This window comes from Pelodiscus sinensis, chromosome 18 (genome assembly GCF_049634645.1).
Source record: "Pelodiscus sinensis isolate JC-2024 chromosome 18, ASM4963464v1, whole genome shotgun sequence".
Taxonomy (NCBI): Eukaryota; Metazoa; Chordata; order Testudines; family Trionychidae; genus Pelodiscus; species Pelodiscus sinensis.
In genome coordinates, this window is record NC_134728.1 from 3537654 (window position 1) to 3563221 (window position 25568).

General features: G+C 49.7%; 2 protein-coding genes across 10 annotated transcripts in view; one reads left to right on the forward strand and one right to left on the reverse strand.

The window, feature by feature from the left end:
* The window catches only part of ARFRP1 (ARF related protein 1), a 93409-nt gene extending 82340 nt beyond the window's left edge, over nt 1-11069 (reverse strand). For 5 of the 9 annotated variants that reach the window (XM_075900966.1, XM_075900965.1, XM_075900964.1 and 2 more), the window contains exons 1-6: nt 10938-11069; nt 8499-8598; nt 5373-5460; nt 4573-4655; nt 1580-1661; nt 935-1005 (exon numbers count right to left, since the gene is read on the reverse strand). In XM_075900966.1, coding sequence (XP_075757081.1) covers nt 935-1005; nt 1580-1661; nt 4573-4655; nt 5373-5460; nt 8499-8591 — 417 coding nt within the window. In that variant the 5' untranslated portion in view covers nt 8592-8598; nt 10938-11069. Of the gene's footprint in view, nt 1-934; nt 1006-1579; nt 1662-4572; nt 4656-5372; nt 5461-8498; nt 8599-10328; nt 10462-10532; nt 10631-10735; nt 10897-10937 lie in introns of those variants that run through there. The other 4 variants (XM_075900961.1, XM_075900962.1, XM_075900960.1 and 1 more) reach the window with 4 other exon arrangements.
* An 87-nt stretch (nt 11070-11156) lies between these two features.
* On the forward strand, nt 11157-23584 carry ZGPAT (zinc finger CCCH-type and G-patch domain containing). Its single transcript, XM_075900950.1, has 7 exons — nt 11157-11380; nt 13564-14364; nt 15643-15776; nt 16978-17136; nt 19349-19480; nt 20574-20982; nt 22370-23584. The coding sequence occupies exons 2-7, from the start codon at nt 13727-13729 to the stop codon at nt 22506-22508; spliced, it is 1611 nt and encodes a 536-aa protein (XP_075757065.1). The 5' UTR covers nt 11157-11380; nt 13564-13726; the 3' UTR covers nt 22509-23584.
* The last annotated feature ends 1984 nt before the right edge of the window (nt 23585-25568 follow it).

Below are 25568 nucleotides of genomic sequence, written 5' to 3' on the forward strand. Positions count from 1 at the left end.
ATCCTCTGACCACACTGCCAGAAGTGCTGGCGTTGGTGGTGCTGTCAGCTGAGGAAGCAGGGGACAGATGGGGAGGGGCCAGGGCCTGGACAGAAGGTGTCCACGGGCCCTCAAACTGTAGTTTGCTCTCCCCAGAGATAGGCCATATGCCAAATGGAAAGAGAGAAGGGTGACGTTTTGAATTTCTTTAGAACAGCGAACTGTCACTCAAACAGCATCCACGATGTGATGTCAAACTATGGAAGCTCTAGTCTATAAAAACAAATTAAAAGTCCTGTGGCACCTAAAAGACTAAGATTCACTGAGGCATAACTTTCCGTGGGTCAAAACCACTTTGTCAGATACATGGATCTCACAAAGTGGTTTTTACCTACAAAAGCTTGTGCCCAAATAAATCTATTAGTCTTTACAGTGACACAGGACTCCTCATTGTTTTTACAGATACAGACTACCCCGGAGTCTAGCTCTAATTCCAGATACCCCGGAGAGCTTTGAAAGTATAAACCCTCCAAATACAAGCTGCACCTTCCACTATTCACAGCTTTTTCTGATGGGGAGCTGTAGCATAGAGATTGTCTCCTTGGGTAGTGCCAGTCTGGCTAAAGAAAAGAGGAATAAGGACATCTCATCACGTGATTTGTCACACTGGCATGAAGTCACGTGACCACAGCATAGACAGAGCCCTGCAGGGTGTTGTTACTCATTAGAACCTAGATCAGCTATATTAGGCCACAATATTAAAAAACCACGGATGTAGCGTTGGTGATTACTCAAAGCACATGACAGCTGCTACAGAGATGGAAATATTTGCGAGAGCATCACTTGTACAGTTGTGAGGGGGATGCTGTGAATTTTTTTAAGCTAAAATAAAATATTTGCTCAGTTGAGAACAAAAATCTGTGTGTGGGGGAAGAACCTAATTAGGCGATCTTACCTCTACATCTTGCTTGTTAGCTAATACTAGGATGGGAACCCCTTCCAGAGCTTCACTGATGACCACTTTCTCTGTAAAGCACAGAAACAGGCAATGTCTAGATAATGCTGACACACATAGATTCCTCCAAATATATAAACTACATTGGTAGGATAGAAACAGGAGTGAAAGGCACCACATGCATCACTGTGTAATTTGATCAAACTTTCTGGAACCCGAATTTGTCATGATTCGGAAACATCACCACTTCCTCCCTTTACTTTCCTCGGCATGGAGTATTTTAGGCAGGAATTAATTGGACAAGTTAAGGTCTGGTTATAAAAAAAGATGCTACATTTGAAAAAGGGGGACAATGTGCTGACAGAGAAGGAAAATAAGAAGAAAGGAAACATCCAAGATAAAGAAAGGCTACTATGACTAAAGATTTTGTCAACAGTGTCTGAATAATGGAACAAGCTACGTGCCCACATAGCCGCATGATTTCCACAAGTACGACCACACAGTCGGCAAACCAGGATATGCACACAGGCAGTCACCTGCATAACAAACATCAGCTGCATATTCCAGTCCAAGTGGCAGGAAGGGGGGGGTTGACTGAAATAAGACGACATTTCAAGTACCAAACTCAAAGCCCAACATACTCACCAAATGCTCTTTTGGATTCTGACAGCCTCTCCTCATCTGTGGAGTCGATAACATAGATGATCCCGTGGGATTCAGCATAGTACTGAAATCAAGCACAGGTGTTAGCATCTAACAGCTGGGGCTGCTTTTCTTTTCAATGTTGATGTGAAGTGAATATGATTTTTGGTACCCATGAAAGAGATGGATTGAGATCAATTAGCCAGAACCAGGCACAGTGCCGGCAGTTGATTTTGCAAGCCCCAGCCACACAGATCTGCAGAAGTTTCTCCTGTGCAGACAGGTACGGTGCACTGCCTGCTCCTCCTGTGGAGAGCCTCCTACTGAATTCTGCCAACACACCTCAGTCTCAACGTACAGTACCCTGTGCTAGTCCAGCGTCACGGGCTCTCCTAAGCCGAGCCCGACAGTGGTACTCAGCTCTGCGGAGGTTGTCTGATGTGCACAAATTCACAAAGGGCTATGTAGAGATGACAAAACCCTTCACATTTGCTCCAGGAAACAGATATGAGCCAACAGATCAGCACAGCCCAGACTGGGTTGCTTTTAGAGCATGGTACAAAGTATGTTTAGTCAAGTGCTTGTTAACTATTGATCTGGCAGCCTGGAAGGTCCATTTATTGTCGGTCAGATTTGCCCAACAGTAATAGTGGCTTGTCTGCTGACCTGCAAGTACACTAATTCAGTATCTACAATGGACAGCAGGCAGAAGTCATTGTGAAGAGTATTAGGGATGTAAATTACATATAGTAACTGTGTAACCGATAAAAATTCTATTGGTTACACAGTTAACCGCAGGGCTGCCGGCTCCCAGTTCTACAGTGTGGTGGGCCCGGCTGGGCTGCTCCAGCGGGGCCTGTGGCGCTGTGGGTAGGGGGCTGCTTTAGCTGGGGCCAGGCACCGGTGAACCAGTAAGCATCACTCGGCAACATCCCTACAGGGTATGTAATGATTTTTCATGGCAGTGTAGCTGTCACAAGACATAGGACTCTGCTGGAAAGGTGGCTGTCCAACACACATGGCTCTTAGGGATGGAGGCTGGTGCTGACAACAGCAACAGACTTTATTTTTGCACTGTGCTTTTGCACAAAAACTTGACAGCTATCTACACTGGCTGCTTGATTTTGCGCAAAAGCACTGATGTTCTACTGTCTGAAATCAGTGCTTCTTGCGCAAATGCTTTGATGTTCCCGTTCGGGCAAAAGCCCTTTTCCGAAAATGTTTTTGCGCAAGAGGGCCAGTGTAGACAGCTAAAAACTGTTTTGCGCAAAAAAGCCCCGATGGCGAAAATGGCGATCGGGGCTTTCTTGAGCAAAACCGCATCTAGATTGGCACGGACGCTTTTCTGCAAAAAGTGCTTTTCCGTTAAAAGCATTTGCGGAAAATCAAGCCAGTCTAGACGTAGCCCCAGTAATTTTTGCATCAAATCCATAATGCCCATTTGAGTGATCATACCTAGCTCTAGTAAAGCGCTTTGAGATCGTGGATGAGTGCTATAGAACAGCAGTTCCCCACCACCGGTCCGTGAACACGTCTGCCAGGCTGCAGCACATTGCCAGGCCACGCCCCCAGCTTTTATTTAGCTCCACCCGCTGGGGTTCCCAGTGAACTCCCTTCCCGCTCACAGCAGCAGGGTAAGTGGGGCGGCTGGTAGCCAGGCATGCTGTGGCTGGAACTGGGACCGCGGCAAAGCTGTCCCTACTGGAGCAGCCTTACTGTGGCCCCGGTTCCAGTTCTGGTGGCCGCTACACGGCCCGGCCGGTGGAGCCAAGCGCAGGGCGGAAAGCAGCTGCCTCGGCCACCGGGGCCAAGCACCGTGTGGTGGGTGGCTGCCTCTGCAACCCTGTTCTCCTGCCTCTCTGCTTGGCGGGAGCCTCCCCTTGGCCTCCAGCTACTCCCAGCCAGCGTGCACAGACATTATTATTACGCATTATTAAGTGCATAGGAAAATATGAATGTATGGAATGTGTCAGCCCTGCTAACTACTGCCTCTAAGTCTGGTGCTACTGAGGCTAAATGTTCGGACTGGAGAATGAATACTCTTCACCAACTATTAGGAACTATTTTATTGGGGTTTTTTTTAAATATGCATGTGCAGCAGTTTTTTCAAATTCTCATTAACCAGCATGTCTCCCTTCTTTTGATAGGCCTCATATACCCTGGGCTATGGTTACAGGGACATGTATTGTGTGCGTACCAATGCAACGTAAAACAACATGTAATATCCCAAAAGTACCAAAATGAGCATGCAAATAAACCAATTTCCACAATGAATATGTGAATATTTCGATGCCAGTCCACCAACAGTTTTGGAATGAGTTTGCCGGTTTGTGGTATAAAAGAAGGTTGGGAATATCTGCTATAGAAAGTCAATATCATTCTCCCTGTTCTGTATGTTAGAATATATCTTTTAAGCAGCTATCCAGGCAAGGCTGCCATATCTCTCTGTGGTCTTGTGCATATAATAAGCCTTGGGTTAATTAAATTCTGCCCCAATTTCCTCTACTGGTTATATAGGGATGATAATAGTAGGGATGTAAAAAACAGATACAAATATTAACCATGAAAGTAATAAAAATTCTATTGGCTACGCTGTTAACTGTGGAGCGGGACGGTGGGCCTGGCCTGGCCTGGAGCAGCTGCCCACTTCTGGCATGTCACAAGCAGGGGGCTGCTCTGTCCAGCCCAGGTGCCAGTTCACCGGTTATCAGTAAGCATCACCCACTAAGAATGATGCTTACTGGGTAGCCGGTTAACCATTTTATCCCTAGATAATAGTACTTACTGCACTCGTGTCAGGTGAGAAGTAGTTAATGCCTGGAAAACTGTGTGTAACTGTTTAACATTAATGTTTATGACTCTCTCAAACAGACAAGTTGAACAACACCTCAATGTTGTCAGTGCTAACTGGCAAGGCTGGCTAATTAAAAAGTCCCCTTATTTCTCTGCAGCTCAGAGACACAAAACATTTAAAATAGAAATGTTACTTCCCCTACCTTGTCCCACAGGGACTGCAGCTCATCCTGCCCTCCAAGATCCCAGAACATTAGCCGGGCTTTGCCCACATCAATAGTACCAACTAGAGCAGGGAAAGAAGAAAAAAATAACTCAATACAGACTGACTGTATTCTTTAAAACAGGCATGCATGCACAGTCCCTCAGGAGGGAAGGGGGGTTGGAAGAGTCATCAACCACAGTGTTATCCCTCAGCAGGACAGCAATATGTGTCATTAGCAGATAGTGGGTTAAATTCACCTTTTTATAAGCAGCAACAAACCCATTATTTCAGTGGAGTTACACCAGTGTAAATAAGATCAGAATCAGGCTCACAAACTTTGGTGGAGTTACAGGGCTGAATTTGACTTAGCATCATTAAATGAGGCACACTCGCCTTCAGACCCTGCATGTCTTTTCCAGCTCTATGATTAGTCCATAGATGGAAGAGACCTCAGGAGGTCATCAAGTCCAGCCCCCTGCCCAAGGCAGGACCAATCCCAACTAAATCAACCCAGCCAGGGCTTTGTCAAGTCAAGACTTAAAAACCTCTAGGGATGGAGATTCCATCACCTCCCTAGGAACCCATCCCAGTACTTCACCACCCTCCTAGGGCAATAGTTTTTCCTAATATCCAACCTAGACCTCCCCCGCTTGCTCTTTAAAGCCTGGGGACAGGTGGGGGGGGGGGAGCATTGGAAGGGTCTCTCTTATCAGGAACTATTTTCACAGTGTAAACTCTTGAAACAATCACTTCTCTAAATTTGTAGGAGGCAGCAAAGAGATTCACAGATTCGCTTACTGTTTAAGCCCACAGTGGTAGTGATTTTGGATAAGCTCATCCCCTTGTAGTTCCTGTTAAATCGGATTTTAGTCTGCTCAAGGAAGGTCTGAAAGGGAAGAAGAAATGAAACTAGTTAGTATTGTATACTTAATTGACAAGGACAATCCTATCCAAGACGTGTTTTCCTCCTATTGGATCAGTATGCTCCATGATGTCTTAGAACACCACACAGGCCTTAGTTTCCCCATTATAGCACAGGGCCATAGAAGAGTTCCCAGGTGATGACGACTTCTTTGTTTCAGTTTTCACCGAGAAGTCTGAAGGAATGCCTAACATAGTGAATGCTAGTGGGAAGGGGGTAGTTTTAGAAGGTAAAATAAAAAAAGAACAAGTTAAAAATCACCTAGGAAAGTTAGATGCCTGCAAGTCACCAGGGCCTGATGAAATGCATCCTAGAATACTCAAGGAGCTGACAGAGGAGGTATCTGAGCCTCTAGCTATCATCTCTGGAAAACCATGGGAGACAGGAGAGATTCCAGAAGACTGGAAAAGGGCAAATATAGTGCCCATTTATAAAAAGGGAAATAAGAACAACCCAGGAAACTACAGACCAGTTAGTTTAACTTCTGTGCCAGGGAAGATAATGGAGCAAGTAATTAAGGAATTCATCTGTAAACACTTGGAAAGAGGCAAGGTGATAGGGAACAGCCAGCATGGATTTGTAAAGAACAAATCATGTCAAACCAATCTGATAGCTTTCTTTGATAGGATAACGAATCCTGTGGATAAGAGAAAAGCGGTGGATGTGGTATACCTAGACTTTAGTAAGGCATTTGATACGGTCTCACGTGATATTCTTATCAATAAACTAGGCAAATACAACTTAGACGGGGCTACTATAAGGTGGGTGCATAATTGGCTAGATAACCGTACTCAAAGAGTATTTATTAATGGCTCACAATCCTGCTGGAAAGGCATAACAAGTGGGATTCCGCAGGGGTCTGTTTTGGGACCGGTTCTGTTCAATATCTTCATCAACGATTTAAATATTTGTATAGAAAGTACGCTTATTAAGTTCGCAGATGATACCAAGCTGGGAGGGGTTGCGACTAATCTGGAGGATAGGGTCATAATTCAAAATGACCTGGACAAATTGGAGAAATGGTCTGAGGTAAACAGGATGAAGTTTAATAAAGACAAATGCAAAGTGCTCCACTTAGGAAGGAACAATCAGTTTCATGGCTATAGAATTGGAAGCAACAGACTGGGAAGGAGTACAGCAGAAAGGAATCTAGGGGTATAATGGACCACAAGTTGAATATGAGTCAGCAGTGTGATGCTGTTGCAAAGAAAGCAAACATGATTCTGGGATGCATTAACAGGTATGTTGTGAGCAAGACACGAGAAGTCATTCTTCCGCTCTACTCTGCGCTGGTTAGGCCTCAATTAGAGTACAGGCAGTCCCCGGGTTACGTACAAGATAGGGACTGTAGGTTTGTTCTTAAGTTGAATCTGTATGTAAGTTGGAACTGGCGTCCAGATTCAGCCGCTGCTAAAACTGATCAGTTTCAACAGCGGCTGAATCTGGACGCCAGTTCTGACTTACATACAGATTCAACTTAAGAACCCCAGGCATCCCCAAGTCAGCTGCTGCTGAAACTGATCAGCGGCTGATTCCAGGAAGCCTGGAGCAGGGGCTTCCTGTAGTCAGCCACTGGTCAGTTTCAGCAGCAGCTGACTTGGGGACGCCTGGGGCAGAGCAGCTGGGGTGCTGCTGGGTTGGTCCAGTAGCGTCGCCGCTCCTCGGCGCTACTGGACCAACCCAGCAGCACCCAAGCTGCTCTGCCCCAGGCGTCCTGATTCAGCCGCTGCTGAAACTGACCAGCAGCAGCTGAATCAGGACGCCTGGGGCAGAGCAGCTGGGGTGCTGCCGGGTTGGTCCAGTAGCACCCAGAGCGGCGCTACGGGACCAACCGGCAGCATCCCAGCTGCTGTACCACAGGCGTCCGGAGCAAAGCCGCGGAGCACGGGGGCAGCGGGACAGCCCAGATGCGCCGTGGCTGTCCTGCTGCCCTTGGGCTCCACGGCTTTGCTCTGCTTTGCTCCCCGTCTCCCTGGTCTGCAGACCAGGGGGACGGGGAGCAAAGCCGCGGAACACGCGTCTGGGCTGTCCGCTGCCCGCGTGTTCCGCGGCTTTGCTCCCCGTCCCCCTGGTCTGCAGACCAGGGAGACGGGGAGCAAAGCAGAACAAAGCCGCGGAGCATGCGGGCAGCGGACAGCCCAGACGTGTCTGGGCTGTCCGCTGCCCGCGTGCTCCGCCGCTTTGCTCCCCGTCCTCCTGGTCTGCTGGAGACCAGGGAGACGGGCCCCGTTCGTAACTGCGGATCCGACATAAGTCGGATCCGCGTAACTCGGGGACTGCCTGTATTGTGTTTAGTTCTGGACACCGCATTTCAAAAAAGATGGAGAAATTGGAGAGGGTCCAGAAAAGAGCAACGAGAATGATTAAAAGTCTAGAGAACATGACCTATGAGGGAAGGCTGAAGGAACTGGGTTTGTTTAGTTTAGAAGAGAGACGATTGAGGGGGGACATGATAGCACTTTTCAGATATTTAAAAGGGTGTCATAAGGAGGAGGGAGAAAACTTGTTCATCTTGGCCTCTGAGGATAGAGCAAGAAGCAATGGGCTTAAACTGCAGCAAGGGAGGTTTAGGTTGGACATTAGGAAAAAGTTCCTAACTGTCAGAGTGGTCAAACACTGGAATAAATTGCCCAGGGAGGTTGTGGAATCTCCATCTGTGGAGATATTTAAGAGTAGGTTAGATAAATGTCTATCACGGATGGTCTAGACAGTATTTGGTCCTGCCATGAGGGCAGGGGACTGGACTCGATGACCCCTCGAGGTCCCTTCCAGTCCTAGTATTCTATGATTCTATGATTCTGTGCTTAATGAAGCCCATACAACTGTGTGTCTGCAGGCTTACTGTACTAAAATCAGATAGGCAGGATCAAATTCAGACCTGGGGTAACACTGCTGAAATACCGAAGTGACAGCAGGGAATAAATTGGCCTGTGCTGGTTTGGGAAGAAGTGAATGGAGCTGTGTGTGCTCCTCCATGCTAATGGGCTACTAAAAGCACATACCGTTTTCCCCGCATTGTCCAGCCCAAGGATCAAAATGCAGTACTCATCCCTACGGAACATGTACTTATATAGTCCAGACAGCAGCGTATACATCCTGCTCCTGCAACAAATATCAAGATGTCATCAGCAAAGGAGTTTTCCCCGAAGCCTCTTTTTCAACTGTATAATTCTGTTCAACTACCAGATAACAATACAATTTTATATATATATAGCATTTCTCCCCATGGGGGATCCCAGAGCCAGTTACGAACTCTAGGAGACTGACTTTTAAAAGAAATGAAGGCCAGATTTTCAAGTGTTCAGACTCAACACTTGGGTGTGGATTTTCAAAGAACTCAGCTCTTGTTTAGGCACTTAAATAGGGCCAGATTTTGGAACATGCTCAGCCCCTGGCAGCTTCTATCACTATACTCATGGCCAGATTTTCAGCACAGCTCAACCACTAGCATACACCCTTTATGCTGACCATTTCTGAAAATCTAATCACTTATTTTGGTAACTACATGGGAGCTTGTGAGTATTTGTCTAGATAGCTCCCTGAAATGTAGGTGCAAAGGAAGATAACAGCCAGATGCACAGTAGCTGCACATGTCCAGAAAGGAGTTATCGGGACTAATGCAGAAGGCAACCCAGTGGCTGTGTCTAGACTGGCAAGTTTTTCTGCAAAAGCAGTTGCTTTTGCGGAAAAACTTGCCCACTGTCTACACTGGCCTCTTGAATTTCCACAAGAACACTGACTTCCTACTGTCTGAAATCAGTGCTTCTTGCGGAAATACTATGCTGCTCCCATTCGGGCAAAAGGGCCAGTGTAGACAGCTCAGATTTGTTTTGCACAAAAAAGCCTCAATTGCGAAAATGGCGATCAGGGCTTTTTTGCGGAAAAGAGCATCTAGATTGGCACGGACGCGTTTCCGCAAAAAGTGCTTTTGTGGAAAAGCGTCCGTGCCAATCTAGATGCTCTTTTTCTCAAATGCTTTTAACGGAAAACTTTTCCGTTAAAAGCATTTGCGGAAAATCATGCCAGTCTAGACGTAGCCAGTGTCTGTTGAGATGTACCAACGCAGCCTTAAAGCTCTCACTGAACAGAAAGGACCTACGTTTTAAAAGCATATGCAGTTTTTTGTGAGAATTTGAACATTCCTCAGTAGAACCTCCTCTTGCAGTGTCTCTAGTATATGCACTGCTGCCTCACCAGGCATGAGGACCAGTGAAAGTGACTAGTCAGTAACCTGAGTGAGGGTAGTCGATTCAGACCAGACAGCTGGGCTGCTGTACAAACAAGCTCCCTTTCATAGGGTTTGCATAGCACAGATGCACACATGCACTTTGCCCAACTGAGGCAAAGTTCACTTGAAGCTTATGAATGGGATTATATTAGGTGCTAGCCTGTGACCTTCCCTTCCACACCTGGGGGGCACTGATCCCTCCTGGGAGGTAGAGGATTATGGGTGACACCTGCAGCAGTCTGAGGGAGACGCAGCCCTGGAGGCTGGAGCCTCCCAGCATGTTTTGGGTGCAACCTGGATCCTCCCCCCCCACCACCACAACCCACAATGTGCAAGGGCAGCCTGTGGCACCCACAGTCCCAGCTCGCAAAGCTTCCCTGTAAACGAGGGACAAGCTGCTCCGCCAGCCTGGGCAGCACCACCTGCAACTGGGACCAGGAGCCCCTGCGAGTCGCTTGGCTAGAACAGAGGTCGACTCCCCACCAAAGGCAGCGACACCTCATCTCCGGAGCCCAAAGCCTGGGGCAGGACCCAGGGATCAACCCCCCCAACCCTGGGACCCCCAGCTCCGGCCGCACGGCTGGGGCCCGCCCCATAGACCCACCTCGGACCCCCAGCTCCGGCCCCACGGCTGGGGCCCGCCCCATAGACCCACCTCGGACCCCCAGCTCCGGCCCCACGGCTGGGGCCCGCCCCATAGACCCACCTCGGACCCCCAGCTCCGGCCCCACGGCTGGGGCCCGCCCCATAGACCCACCTCGGACCCCCAGCTCCGGCTGCACAGGTGGGGCCCGCCCCATAGACCCACCTCGGACCCCCAGCTCCGGCCGCACCGCTGGGGCCCGCCCCATAGACCCACCTCGGACCCCCAGCTCCGGCCCCACCGCTGGGGCCCGCCCATAGACCCACCTCGGACCCCCAGCTCCGGCCGCACCGCTGGGGCCCGCCCCATAGACCCACCTCGGACCCCCAGCTCCGGCCCCACGGCTGGGGCCCGCCCCATAGACCCACCTCGGACCCCCAGCTCCGGCCCCACCTCTCCCCGCCCCCCGGGCTGCACAGCGGGGGCCAGGCCCAGACACGCCCCCTCCCGCTCGGCCCAGGCCGGGGGGCCCCCCCGCGGGCAGGGGGAGCCCGGCGAGCCGGTGACTGGGGGGGCTGCAGGCTCCGCCCACCCGCGGAGCTGGGGGACAGTGATGGCCCCGCCCCCTACCTGGGTGACGGGTCTCGACGGCTCCTGCCACTCAGCCGCCCCGCGACTCCCGCTGCAGCTCGAATCGGCTCCCCCCTCCCCCCGCGGCCGCCTCCTACCCCCCACTGGGTGGGCAGCTGTCTCCGCCCCGTGCCCGCGGGGCACCCTGGGAAGCGTAGTTCCTCCGGCGCCAGGGACTCGGAAGGGGAAGGCCTCTTGGACCACCGCTCCCAGAATGCTCAGCGCGCCCAGCCGCGGGAGGCGTCCTCGCTTCAGCCCGCCGGAAACACCATTGGAGGAGGAGCTGGAGGACTGGCCCGCCCAAGATGGCGACGGAGCCGGAAGTCGACTCTAGCCGGAAGCCGGGTGGTGTCTATGGTGTGGCCTGTTCCGGGAGGCGGAAGCCATGGCAATGGAGAGAGTCATGGCGGCTGCGCTGGCTTAGCGGGAGCGGGCGGCCTGAGGTAAGGGAGGGGCCGCGGGGGCAATGGAGGTAACCGTTCCCCTGGGGTCTCCATGGCGACTGAGGGGAGTAGCCCCTCCCCCCGCCGCTGGGGGAGCTGCTGTGTCTCACATGGGGGGAGGGGTCGCCTTGGCTGGGGAGGGGTTAGATCACGTGAGGCGGTTGGGAGTTATTCTCCCCCCCCCCGGTTGCTATGGCTGGGGAGGTGCTGGGCCCCCTCCATGGGGACTCTTGACCCCCCCCTCATGAGGGATTTTCAGCTTCCCTCTGCCCCATTGAATGTGAGGCAGGGGGCGGCAAAGGGGGCAGCCCCTGGATCCTGCAGAGCGGGGGGGGGCAGAGGAAAGGTGCGGGTTGGGCGCAGCCCAGGGGTCTTTGCCTCCACTTTCACAGCAGGTTTAATGCCGCCTGCGTGGGAGGCAACGTGAGCAGAAAGATGTAAGAACAACCAGACTGGTCCATCCAGCCCAGTGTCCTGCCCACAGTGGCCAATTCCAGGTGCCCCAGAGGGAGGGATCACAACAGGGAATCCTCATGTGATCCCTCCCCTGTCACCTATTTCCAGACAAACAGAGGCTGGGGACACCATTCCTACCCATCCTGGCTAATAGCCACTGGTGGACCTAACTGCCATGAATTTATCTAACTCTTTTTTCAACCCTGTTAAAGTCCTAGCTTTCACCACATCCTCTAGCAAGGAGTTCCACAGCTTGACTGTGCAATGAGTGAAGAAAAACGTCCTTTTATTTGTTTTAAACCTGCTGCCTATTAATTTCACTTGGTGACCCTTAGTTCTTATATTTGGGGAGCAAGTAAATAACTTTTCCTTGTTCACATTTTCCACACCTGTCATGATTTTATAGACCTCTATCATATCTCCCTTTAGTTTCCTATTTTCTAAACTGAAAAGTCTGTCTTTTTAATCTCTCTTCAGATGGGACCCGTTCCAAACCCCTCATCATTTTTCTTGCCCTTTTCTTTACCTTTTCCAATGCCAATATATCTTTTTTCAGATGAGGCGACCACATCTGTATATAGTATTCAAGATGTGGGCGTACCATGATTTTATATAGAGGCAATAAGATATTTTCTGTCTTATTTTCTAACCCTTTTTAAATGATTCCTAACATTCTATTTGCTTTTTTGTCTGCTGCTGTACACTGAGTGGATGTTTTCAGAAAACTATCCACAATGACTCCAAGATCTCTCTCCTGAGTAGTTGTAGCTAAATTAGTTCCCATCATATCGTATGTGTAGTTGGGATTATTTTTTCCAATGTGCATTACTTTACATTTATCAACGTTATATTTAATTTGCCATTTTGTTGCCCAATCACTCAGTTTGGTGAGATCTTTTTGAAGCTCTTCACAGTCTGCTTTGGTCTTAACTATCCTGAGCAGTTTGGTATCATCTGCAAATTTTGCCACCTCACTGTTTACCCCTTTCTCTAAATCATTTATAAATACAGGCAGTCCCCAGGTTACATGGATCCGACTTACATCGGATCCCTACTTACAAACGGGGTGAGGCAACCCCGCACTAGCTGCTTCCTCCCAGCAGACCAGGGAGACGCGAAGCTAGCGCGCCCCCCCCCCTCCCCAGCAGACCAGGGAGATGCGGAGCGGCTTTTCTCAGCAGACACCTCAGCTTGAGAATAAAGGACTGAGGGAAGTGAGGTGTGGGAGAATAAAACTGAGCTCTGGAGAAATGTTTGGCTAGAGTTTCCTCTACAATATGTACCAGTTCCGACTTACATACAAATTCAACTTAAGAACAAACCTACAGTCCCTATCTTGTACGTAACCCGGGGACTGCCTGTAAGTTGAATAGGATTGGTCCCAGGACAGACCCTTGGGGACCCCACTTGTTACTAGTTATAATTAAAGAGGAGGTAGGGAGTGGTAGTGTTGTGTCATGGGACTGCAAGTTTAAAGGGACAGAAAAGTAAGGCTGATGTTATTCGCATGTCCTAGTTAATCATGGTTGAATTCTGAGGTAAGTTAAAAGCTTAACAGTTTTTCAAGTGCGATATCAACGGGGCAGGTTGAATGTACATGACACGAGCCATGTGTGTATAATGATATACGGTGGTAGCTGTTTGCATTACAGATATCTATTCAATTAGGATGGCTATCCTTGTGACTGCTTTCTCTAATGAAGCTTTATAATATTTGTTCCCTGCAGTGTTTTTCATCTGGTTGCAGCAAAGGGAAGAACACAAGACTACTGCAGAGATTGACAGCTAGTTTGGACAGAGACTCCATATTTCACATTTCTGTCCAGTAAATACTTGAGTATTTACCAAGTTCCCAGACAGGAATCAGCGAAACAGCTCTTTGCAATAACAATGGATGAAGAGAGTCTGGAAGCAGCAATTCAAACCTATAAAGCCCAGTTGCAACAAGTAGAGCTGGCTTTAGGGGCAGGGCTCGATCCATCACAGCAATCTGACTTGATCCAATTGCAGGAAGATTTGAAGCAATTGATAGAACTGACTGAATCCAGCCTGGTGTCAGTGAAAAAGAGCAAACTGCTGGCCAATTTAGACACCGATGGACCCTCCATTTCTCCAGCAGGTTCCCTAAAACAGGACAGTAATTCTGGCAGGTCCTGCAATGATGATGAGTATGATGCTTTTAAGGAAGCTATTGCTGAACTTGGTGGTGAGGACAAGCAGTTGTGTACTAAAGACATGGCCTCTCCAGAACAAGATGGAGAGGATGATGGGGGAAATGAATTGAAGTACAGTGACGAGGAGGAAGCGTCTGAGGAAGAGGAGGAGGAAGTGAGTGGGATGAAGGTTAAAGCCCCATACTACAGTCCTTGGGGTACCCTGGAGTACCATAATGCCATGATTGTGGGGACAGAGTGTTTGGAAGATGGCAGTGCAGGAGTCAGAGTGCTGTATCTCTACCCAACCCACAAGTCCTTGAAGCCATGTCCATTCTTCTTGGATGGCAAATGCAGATTTAAAGAGAATTGTCGGTAAAAATAAAAGCTTATCTCCGTTGTGTAGTAAGAGTGCAATTAGTAGCAATGTCAGCCAGCGGGAGTAACTTTGGACTTGTAAATATCTCACCTTCCTTGGTTCTTAAATTGGCTGTAACTTTGTCCAACAACTTTTTATTTGTTTAAAGTGTTGTCATTTTGCTGTGCTAGATCAGTGAATGTACACGAGTGGCCATACCGAATCAGACCAAGGTCCGTCTAGCCCCGTAATCTTGTCTTCCAATAGTGGCCAATGCCAGGTACCCCAGAGGGAATGAACAGAACAGATGATCAAGGGATCCATTCTCTGTTACTCATTCCTAGCTTCTGGCAAACAGAGGCTAGGGACACCATTCCTGCCCACCCTGGCTAATAACCATTGGTGGTCCCATCCTCCATGAATTTATTTAGTTCTTTGTTGAACCCTGCTATAGTTTTGGCCTTCACGACATCCTCTGGCAGGAGTTCCACAAGTTGAGTTTGCGTTGTGGGAAGAAATATTTCCTTTTTTCCCCCCCAAACTGCTGCCTATTAATTTCACTTGGTACATTCCTTCAGCTAACCCAGGGAGACAATGGAAAATCCTTAGAGAAAAAAGTGCAGGAATTAGTTCTCATATATTGTGTAGGTAAATGAATATTGGCTAAATAAGACAAAATGAAATCTACTGTAGGGAAGCTAACACGTCTTAATAAAAACTGTGCATTAGGGATGAGAAAGTGTAGAAGTGTATGGTTACATGCAGGCCCCCCCACCACGGGGGGACAAGGGGGAGGGACAGGCAGGAGTTGGTGCTTAAGCCAGCTCTCTGTGAGAACCAGCTCCTTCCTGTCCCCCTCCCACTGCTGCCCCTGCCGTCTCCTCCTCCCTAGCTTGTAAACATATAACCGCTGAATTTTTCAGCATTTACCTAAATAAATGCACTTTAGCATCCTTACTGTGCATATAACTAGTTCATTGCATCCTGAAAGATGTATGCCTTTTAATTTTTTAATGGATTTGTCACTGGCCTGTGAAATATGGCCTCTTCTGAGGTAGGATGTGGCATTTGCTTAATAAAACACATAACGTTAAAAAGAGGTGTTTTTTTAAAAAAGACAAAGTGAAGAATAAGTTATGCAACTGAAACAATTCTGGTGGTAAGGCATATTTATGATTATTGGAGAGGACAATGCAGACAATTGGCCCATATTTCCATAAAGGAAGGAAATTTCCTTTCTAGAATCCCCGTCAGACAAAGGCCGATCTGATTACTTCTCCCTGTTTCCCCTGCAGGTTTTCCCATGGGCAAGTGGTATCTGTGGATGAGCTTCATCCATTTCAGGAGCCCAATCTCAGCTCCCTTGAAGTGGGCTCAGCCTGCTTGGCGAAGCACAGTGATGGAATATGGTACGGTGCTAAAATCACTGGTGAGTCTCATTTTCTCTGGGTGGGTATTGAAAGATGAACAGAAGCACTTCAATATTCATTTTTAATGAAGCGTTAAGCCAAACAGCAAAGGCTGGGTTTCTAGCTAAAGCCCGGCCCAGGGGTTTGAGACAGCTGAGTTCTCTGCCACAGCCTTTGGGAGTGGCTCATGCCTAATTCCTTAATAGCTGTAAAGTGCTTTGAGATCCTGAAGGGCCGATGATCTTTACAAAAGGGGAACCAGAGAAGGATTTAGTAATGGGGGGGGGGGGGGGGGGGGGCAGAAAATTGGTGACAGGATTTTATAAGGAAAGTTGTGGAGACTTGTAAGAAAATAGTAGTAGTGGAATAGAGAACATAGGAATGAAAGAATTAATACAAATAACTAGACCATTAAATTTTCCTACCCTCTGTTCTGCTTTGCCCAAATGTTATCCTTGATATCTTGTCAAATACTAGATTTAGATACTTGGAACAACTGAATCTTGTTTAATCCAATTCCAGTTTAAACAAAGTCCTAGATTTTCACCTGTACACCAGTCACTGAGAGATGTGTTAGACTGGTGCTTTGTGTGTGGAGAGACTGGATTTGTTCTTTGTGTTTGATCTCAAATCAGTTGTGTGGGAGCAATTCTTATATTTCCCCAAACCTGTTCTCTTGCCCCTTTAAGAGCAAATTCTGAGTAATGTGTTCTGATGCTGTAAAACCTGCTGGTCCCATTAGAAACTGAAGATAAGTGATGATTCTACTGCTGTTTACTATGATTAATCTTCCCTGTAATCTTTTCCACCCATGTGCGGAATAATTTTGTATGTGCACTGAGGTATTTGTGAATGTACATCACTGTTAGAAACAAAACCTAGTTATGGGTGCTCTGCTAATCAACTGGACGGCATTTGAATCTCTCCTGAGTGTCCACAGAAGTGCACAATTTACTGTGCCTCTAGCTCTGTTTGTACCATGTGGCCGTAGCTGATGGTAGCTGTGAGTGATGATTCATTCTCCCTTCGAACAGAAAACCCAAAATAGATGAAGCAGAAAAAGCCAAGAGGAGACTATTAAATCCATGTTCCTTGAACTAAACTCATCCCAGGTGTCATTCCATTGAAGTTAGTTCAGTTAGCTAAGACAGTATGAACATGGTCCTCTAGGTACATTTTGTGCAGATTTGCTCATTCAGTCCATTGCTTTTCCTCCTGCAGATATTGACAGTGGTTACTACACAGTGAAGTTTAACTCACTGCTGCTGAAGGAGGCTGTTGTGGAGGGAGATGGCATCATGCCACCACTGCGAAGCGAGGAGGACTCTTCCTCTCCTGAGTCTGAGGAAGACAACATAGATGACTCTGGCTATGCTAAAGGTAGACTGGGCAGAAAGTGGATTAGAACTGACAGTGATCAAAACCTGCTCTTTATTTCAGGATTCTTGAATCATTGCAGAACTTAGCAGAAATTTGATGATTTTTTTTTTACCTCGTGTTCTGCTGCAGAAGGAGATGAGACAACACTAAGCATCATGTGTACTGTGGTCTCCAGTTAAAATCTCTGTGATGTTCCATGCTAATGATTTTCACTAAGTGGATACAAGCAGATAGATACCTTAAATGAAAAGAAAACAATTCACCCTAATGGAATTGGAGAAAATATCAGCATGAAAAGGGCCTAGGAGCAGGAACCCCTGTATTCTTATTGCAGATTTGCTATATGACTCTGGGTGAGCCATGTAATTATGTACTGAAACAAAAGTTTTGAAAATGAAGGGGGAAATGTTCTGGAGAAAGCTTCTAGGGTGGCAGGACGTGTCTGTCTTGCATAGTTACGTGGCACCCATCACTGTAATACCCGAGTGCCTTGAAATCTATAATGCAGTTTTCCTGGGAGGCAGGGCGGTGCTGTTGTTGCCACTGTACAAGTGCCTTCATTACCTAAGGCTACATCTACACTGGCAGCTTCTTGCGCAAGAACTCTTTTGCAGAAGAGTTCTTGTGCTAAAAATCTTCCACAAGAGCACATCCACAGTGCCATGTGCTTTTGCACAAGAGCATCCATGGCAATGTAGATGCTCTCTTGCACAAGAAAGCTCTGATGGCCACTTTAACCATAGGGGCTTCTTGCACAAGAAATTCATGTTGCCTGTCTACACTACCCTCTTGTGGAAGAGCTCTTGTGCAAAAGGGGTTATTCCTCGTGGGGAGAGGAATAACTCTTCCGGAAGAAGCCCTGTTTTCCAACGCTCTACTGTAAATTTACTTGCGCAAGAACACTCGTGCAGTGTAGACAGCAGGCAAGTTTTTGTGCAAGACCGGCTGTTCTTGTGCAAGAAGCTGCCAGTGTAGACACCGCCTCCATGACTTCAAGGGCACACCAAGAGCAGGGCCTTGGATCTCCCCTCTCCTAGGTTAGTGCCCTAACCACATCTTAGAAACAAGCAGGGAGTGTGCAGGGATCTCTAAGTCATAGGTAAATGGAAAATGTACCTAGTATTGCTTGGGTCTTTGAATGAATGAATTTTTGAAAAATGAGATGAAAATGTCCAGGCTTCATTTAAATCATTGCTCTGGAGTGGGGCTGGGGAGGTGGAGTTCAGTATCAGGCTGCCCTGGGGAGAGAGGACAACCCCAGCCCTCTCTCACCATAGCAGATCGGGGGCAGGTGAGAAGCACCTCACCATGGCCACTGAAGCTCCAGTGGGCCCAGCCAGGGAAGGGGTTCATGTCCCCTAGCTGAGGCAGGTCCAGGTTCGTCTGCCCCCATGCTCCCTAGCCAGAGTGAGGAATGCAGCAAACTACACTTCCTCCTCACTCCCTGATGAAGGGGAACAGCCGGCAGTGTCCAATTCTCCCTCCCCCAAAAGGTGCCTGGCAGGGTAGGAGGCTTGGGGCTGGTGCAGTCCCAGGCGGAGGGTGGAGTGGGGTGGAACAGGCAGCCAGCCCTTTTCACCGGCTTGTGATTGTCTCTTTTCTGTGTGGTGTTATGAGAAGCAGTCCTATTCCAGGCACATCCCATCTTCCTGGCACAACCAAACCCTGACCTTGCTTTAACTGTGATACGAGGAAGTTGTATACCAAGTTTGGTGGTCCTAGCTCTTTCCGTTTAGGAGGAGTTCTTGAACAAGCAGATGGACAGACTCTCTTGAACATATAGAAGACTCCTCCATTCCACTGAACCTGTTAGAAGTGTGATGGAGGCACAGAACATTCAGCATGCTGACTTCTGTTCTGGTGAAGCCATGAAATCTAACCGGACTCCAGGAGCATGGGAAGAATCCACTAAAACTGCTGGATAATTCTGCCCGAATTAATGGGTAGTAAATGGGATTCTCCCCACCGACCGCAGCATTTAAAACCCTGCTCACTCTTCATGCTCCTCTCCTGAGCGACTGGATTAGAGGGTGGCTGCTTAGAGGGAACAGTTAGGGGGCAGAACTGACTGGACTCCAGAGGACTGAAAAAAAGGCTTCAAAGTCGAGTGTGTGTGTGGAGAGAGAGGCTGCTGGGTTTGGCAGCTGTGCTCCCAGCTGTCTGCCCGTTTTCACTTGGTGCTTTGTTTCCCCAATCTCTGTTTGTGCTGCAGTGATCGATTCCGCGCCCTCGGAGAATGGGGAAGGGGCGCCAGCTTGCAGTTCCGCGTTTGGTGGCTGGGAGGCCCATACTCGTGGCATCGGCTCCAAGCTACTCGCTCAAATGGGATATGAGTTTGGAAAAGGTAAGGGCACAAGAGCCTGCCTGTATTGCCTGCCTCTGGCTCTCAGCTTCTCAAGGGACTTGTTGCTGGGGAAATTGGGGGGACAGTCAATCCTCTGTCCAATCCTCTGTCAGTGGGTCTGACCAGCATTGCTTGGATCCGGCCCAGAATGCGGTATGTGTTCAATACTAAATACAGGATTACGTGTGTGGTGGTGCTGACGTCTTACTGTTGATGTCTGGGGGAAAGTCAGGGCTGTGCGTGTAGCAGCGCTCATGTTTCATAATACGTCAAGGGGGCAGTCAACGCACTGGCCAGATGATAAACACTGTCAGAGCAGAGCCTCAATTAGTCAGCTTTCCTGTAGAGCATGAGGTAATGGGTCTGGCTCAGGGCTCCTCCCCTCCCCCGCAAGACTTCAAATCCTGTGGAGCCAGCTGCTGACTCCAGACCCCTTGCACTGAAGTTCTGCTGATCCCAGTGGCCTTGAGAAGCCAGCCAGCTGCTCACATTTGCCTCCATTGCTGGTGGAGTTCCCACACCTGCTTTGGAAGGGGAACATCCTCTCTGCTCAAGGAGGTGACGGTGCAAATCCAAGTCTGGCTCTGCTGCAGCACCCAGGGCTGGCCTTACCATGAGGTGAACTGAGGCGCCGCCTCAGGTGCCAGGCTGTGGGGGGGCACCACTAGGACTCAGAGTGTAGAAGATTGTGTCTGCTGCTGGCCCAAGCGAGGGGGCATGGGGGCATCATTTGAGCTCCCCGCCTCAGGTGCCAAAATGTTGTGGGCCGGCCCTGGCAGCACCTCCTGTGCATGTCTCTGTCCTGTACGGTGGAGATTCTTGTGTGTGTAACAGTGTGAATCAGGTGCGTTTGGGGTACGGTGTCTCTTCTGTCACTCAGCGGTCAACCTTGTCATCGAGTGTACAGTCCAACACTGCTCCGGTGGCCTTCAAGAGCAGCAGCACGAAGCCTCCGCCGATGGTTTTGTGGGGTTCTGAGCCTGGGGGCTGTGCATGGGGCATCTGTGCAGAGGTAGAGAGGAGAATCCTTGGGGTATGGAGCGACTCCGTTGTAACATTTGGCTTCCACCTGCTTCCCTTCTTCCTCCCTTAGGTTTGGGGAAGAACGCCGAGGGCCGCGTGGAGCCAGTGCAAGCCATAGTGCTGCCTAAAGGGAAGTCCCTTGACCAATGTGCTGAGATCCTTCAGAAGAAGAAGCTGGATCCTACTAAATCAAGGAAACGCCGAGTGAAGGCAAACCACGTTGGCCGTCGCCCTGCAGGGACCCGCAAGCCCCCCCGCAGCGTCTTTGACTTTCTCAATGAGAAACTTCAGGGGAATGGCTCTGGGGAGCAGGCTGCAGGGGCGGCACCAGTGGAGAGAAACAACAAGGAGATCTACCACGCCAGTAAGAGCACCAAGAAGGCCCTCAGCGTCCGCCTCTTCCAGACCATGGAGAAGATCGACCAAACGCAGAAGACCATCAGGGGAATCCAGGAAGCCCTGGCACGCAATGTTGGACGGTATGGGGAAATCCATGTTGGGGGTTCCAGAATGATTTGAGGCTGCCAGTTGGCTTAGGCTCGGGCTGGAGGCGAAGAGTCGGGTTATGTAACGTAAAAAGCCACAGTAAGAGGTTTCAGGATGGGACTTTGGGGATGGCCTAGATCAGGGGCAGGGAACCTTTTTTGGGTGGGGGGCTGCTAACCCACAGAGATCAGTCAGGGGCCACACACGTGAGAAGCACAACAACAACAAAAAGCGCACCCGCTCACACACACGAATGCCACAAAACCCCTTGACGTGCTCAAAATGCTGTTCTAGAAAGGTTTGAAAACAACAGCTCGCAGACATCCCATCCAGAGCAAAGCCTTTGGGGCTTGCCCAGATGTGGCCACCCCTTCCTCCCTAAAGGCACCCCATGCCGGGAAGGGACTGCGGGGGGGGGGGGCTTCTCTTCCCTCCCACTCTTGCAAGGGATTTCCCCCCCACTTCCCCCAGTCCCGCATGCATCCTTAACTGTTAAGGCTCCCGTCTGCCAGAGGGCTCCAGCCCATTCAGGGAAGGGCCAGGGCCCCGCTGTGGCCTCCCTTTCCTCCCAAAGGGTGCCCCATGCAGAGAAGGGGCTCAGGGGCTTCCCTTCCCTCCCACTCTGGGAACGGATCCCCTCCCTCCCCGGGTCCCACACACCTGGGAAGCAGCTGCAGCCTCTTTTTCACTGCCCCGTCGCTGACACACGGCATGTGGCGCTTCTTCTGCGCACCTCTCCCATATACAGGAGAGAAACTGGAAGTATCCGGTCACGCTGCAGGGGAGCGTGGGGAAAGTTTTTTAAGTGGCCCCAGGGGCCTCCCGCAGCATTTCACGGCAGTGGGGACCCCCCCAAGGGCGGGACACAGGTTCCCTACCCCAGTCTAGATAATACGTAGTCCTGCCAGGAATGCAGGGACCTCCTGAGGTTCCTTCCAGAGCTAGGATTCTGTGGGAGAGGAGCGGAGCTTATTCTAAGGTGTTTGTCACTGTTGCTACTCTAACCACTGGCGCAGTAGGAAGGCTAGAATAAAGCAGTAGGCAAAAGCTTCCAAACCACAACTTGGACCAGATTGTGCTCTCTGATTTGCTGCCTTGAGAAGGCAAGGATCCCCGGGCCAGAGCTCTGAAGGAGGAGAACCGTTGGTATAAAGGAGCCAGAGTCCTGCAGGATTTTCTCTTCGGTTTCTTAAGCTGCCCAGGGCCATCCTCCCAGCAGGAACAATCACCGTTCTCTGACTTGCTTGATACTGGCTGCTTCATGGCTCCCAGGGGTCATTTGCATCCACCCCACTGCTGAGACTGGGGTTCCTCGCAGTAAACTGGAGCCTTTGTTCTTAACATGCTAGATAGCCTTACTTCCCTGTCTTCTGCTTTCAGGCACAGCATTGCCACGGCCCAGCTGGAAGAGAAACTGGCTGGTGCCCACAGGCAGCTGGGGCAGCTGCGGGCCCAGGAAGCTAGCCTGCAGCAGGAGCAGAAGAAAGCAGACACACACAAGAAAATGACTGAGTTCTAGTCTCCGAGGAAAGCTGCGATGTGATGTACTAGTTCTCATTATGACTGAGCTGGGACTCAGTGTGTTGGAGCCTGGATGAACTGTTGCCATCTCCTCTGGGTCTTGGCCAACCCAGCTCTGAAACTAGGGTGAAAGCAGCAGTTGTCTGAAAACCAGAAGCTCTCTGAGCTGAGATTTTCCGGATGGTGGGGGGAGGAAAGAGCAAAGTACATCCTAAGTCCTGAAGGTGTTCAAAAGGCCCAAGCTGCTTATGCTGGCCTGCTGTAAAGCCCCTGCACTTTGCTTTTGTTCCCTTTCCCCGGTTTTCACTGTGGTAGTTCTCTCCATCCAGAGAGTCTATAGCCATCCACGTGATACCTTGGTTGTCCACGGATCAGCTGGTGGGAGGAGCCATGGAAGCCCCACATCCTGCCATTCTGCCTCAGTGGGTTGCGTCTGTGTGTGTGTATCCACTGCAAAAGTATTGCTGGGTGGGGAACAGCTGTCCTGACTTAGTACAAACGGTTTGCATCTCCCTGTGAAGTCAGCCTACCTGCTGACAGTGGCAACCTGCAATGCTGCACCATTCCGTCTCACGGCACTGAGCGCCAGAGTTAGGGGAATGTGGCAGCCACCGAAACAGCGGGGCTCATCACAGGTCAGCTACATACCTGCAGGCCAGGAGCAGTTCTACAGGCAGCCTTTTGCTTTCACTCTGACTGCTTTGAGTCCTAGTCTAGATAGCTACATGAACAAGTAAGTTCTTTTCATGAAACACCACAGAAGTACCTAAAACAACACAAGGTCCAGGCGTGCCCACCACACACATGAAAGAGCTAATACAATCCTGGAGCTAGGAGCAGACTTTCCTACCCTACAATGGGTACAGACAGGCAGCAGAAAATCTCCTAGACAGTTTCTGCCTAGGTGGTGTCCAGCTCTTGCTGTAGAAGAGGTGTTGATCCTGTTGGGAATTCTGTATCAGGCAGTGGCCTGTCATTGTGGTATTTTCCTGTGCACCTTTGTTTTCTGATTCTGTAATTTTTGCAGGTGTCTTGAGAACTTTTTTGTAAGTAAAAGATGTCTGACCCCTTTTATCTTAGACTACTTTTGCCTTTTGAGCGCCACTTCTCAAACGCCTTTGAAGGATTACAGAGCTGTCAACCGCAAGGGTGACAATCACCAGAGGGCTTCCTGGGCTACAGGGTCAGGACAATTGAATCCATTGATGATTAAAAAAACCACAGCTTTCACAGCCTCAGACCAAGTTGTGGAAGTCACCCGTGCCTTAAAGCAGCAAAGGAGACAGAAAAGGAAGTGAGGGCAAAAACGAGAGAGAAAATAAATTTTAAATACTCGGCTGTTTCAGGGATGCAGGAAGAAAAAGATCTTTCATGAGTGCCCTTTCCTGGGAAGCCTTCAATCCTGCAATAGGCCCTGAACAGGAACTAAAGTTTCCTCACTTCTGTTTACAGTGGAAATCAAGGTGCTGTGGCTTTCTGTCTTGAACACATCAGTATCCTTCCAAGCCCGTAACTAATCAGCAGCAATACCAGAAGAATCCTTGTTCAGTGACTAAGTATGGGCCTTCTCTCTGCTTTGGGTTAATTCAAAGCTCTTGAGGTGGGAGATGGGAGACAGGCAGTGAAGAGGTTAATGTATTTAGCTCCCAAGTTAGTTAATGGTCTCCTAGGAGTGCTCCTTGTGACAATTTGTGATAAGGTTTACAGCTCCACTTGGCAATCTCTCTGCCTGAGATTGAACCTCTGTTAACTGGGACTCCGTGGTCTGGTAACATTTGTAGTCCAGCAGGACCACAGATGTTTCAGGACCAGTGAGACCTGGTGGAAGGCTGGTAGCTGAGCTCCCTGCAGCTGGGCTGGTAGGTACAACCCAGTGGGGGTGCCTGACATGTCTAGGAGTCTGGCATGCCGCAGCGGGGTTGCCTGTTGTGCAGGGAGCTGGGCTGCCCAGCTTTGCAGGGAAGTGGGATAGGCAGGACTCGCCAAGCGGGGGTGAGCCACCACACCAGCCATGCGGTTCTGTGCGCTATGTATGCGCAGACTGCGCTGCTTCGGCTGTGCCGGCTTGTAATCTACTCGCCACAGGCGAGCCCTGTGGGACGGGACTGGTGGAGCAGTGGGACTTGGGGGAGCCAGTGAGGAGGCCAACGGCTGGTCCAGGGCTGGGGGGGGGGGCTGGTAGCAGGGAGCCAGATATGACCTCCCCGATCCAGCAAAATCCCTCAGAGGATGTGAAGACCAGGACTTTAAATAAGAGCTAGCTAGATTCATGGAGGTTAGGTCCATCAGTGGCTATTAGCCAGGATGGGTAGGAATGGTGTCCCTGGCCTCTGTGGGTCTGGAAATGGGTCATAGGAGAGGGATCACATGAGGATTCCCTGTTCTGTTCACTTCCTTTGGGGCCTCTGGCTTTGTCCACTAGACGGGCCTTTGGTCTGACCCAGTATGGCTGTTATGTTCTCATCCGGGACCCATCAGGTCCTGAGGGTGCTGAGCCGGGGAGATCCAATCCATACTAGAAAAGTATTGGAGAGAGGAGGAGTCTTGCACAGTCTTATTGTCTGCCAGCACTCATGGGCATGTTGTCACTTTTTTTTTTGTTTTGAGGTGGGCATATTTGTTCCATTGTCCAGTAACTGCACTTGAAATCCCTCAATTTTCTCAATAGAGGCAGTCCCCAGGTTACGTACAAGATAGGGTCTGTAGGTTTGTTCTTAAGTTGAATATGTAAGTCGGAACTGGCCTCCAGATTCAGCCGCTGCTGAAACTGACCGCCAGTTCTGACTTACATACAGATTCAACTTAAGAACCCCAAGTCAGCTGCTGCTGAAACTGATCAGCCGCTGATTCCAGGAAGCCCGGGGCAGAGCAACTGTGCCTCTGGCTTCCTGTAGTCAGCCACTGGTCAGTTTCAGCAGCGGCTGACTTGGGGACGCCTGGGGCAGAGCAGCTGGGGTGCTGCTGGGTTGCTCCAGTAGCGCTGCTCCTCGGCGCTACTGGACCAACCCAGCAGCACCCCAGCTGCTCTGCCCCAGGCGTCCTGATTCAGCCGCTGCTG

Bases quoted from the DNA above. Each gene is read 5' to 3' on its own strand.
- ZGPAT (XM_075900950.1), top strand. From the start codon at position 13,727: ATGGATGAAGAGAGTCTGGAAGCAGCAATTCAAACCTATAAAGCCCAG. The intron at 15,777-16,977 runs GTGAGTCTCATT...TTCCTCCTGCAG, and splicing joins GTACGGTGCTAAAATCACTG to ATATTGACAGTGGTTACTAC. The intron at 19,481-20,573 runs GTAAGGGCACAA...TTCCTCCCTTAG, and splicing joins GGGATATGAGTTTGGAAAAG to GTTTGGGGAAGAACGCCGAG.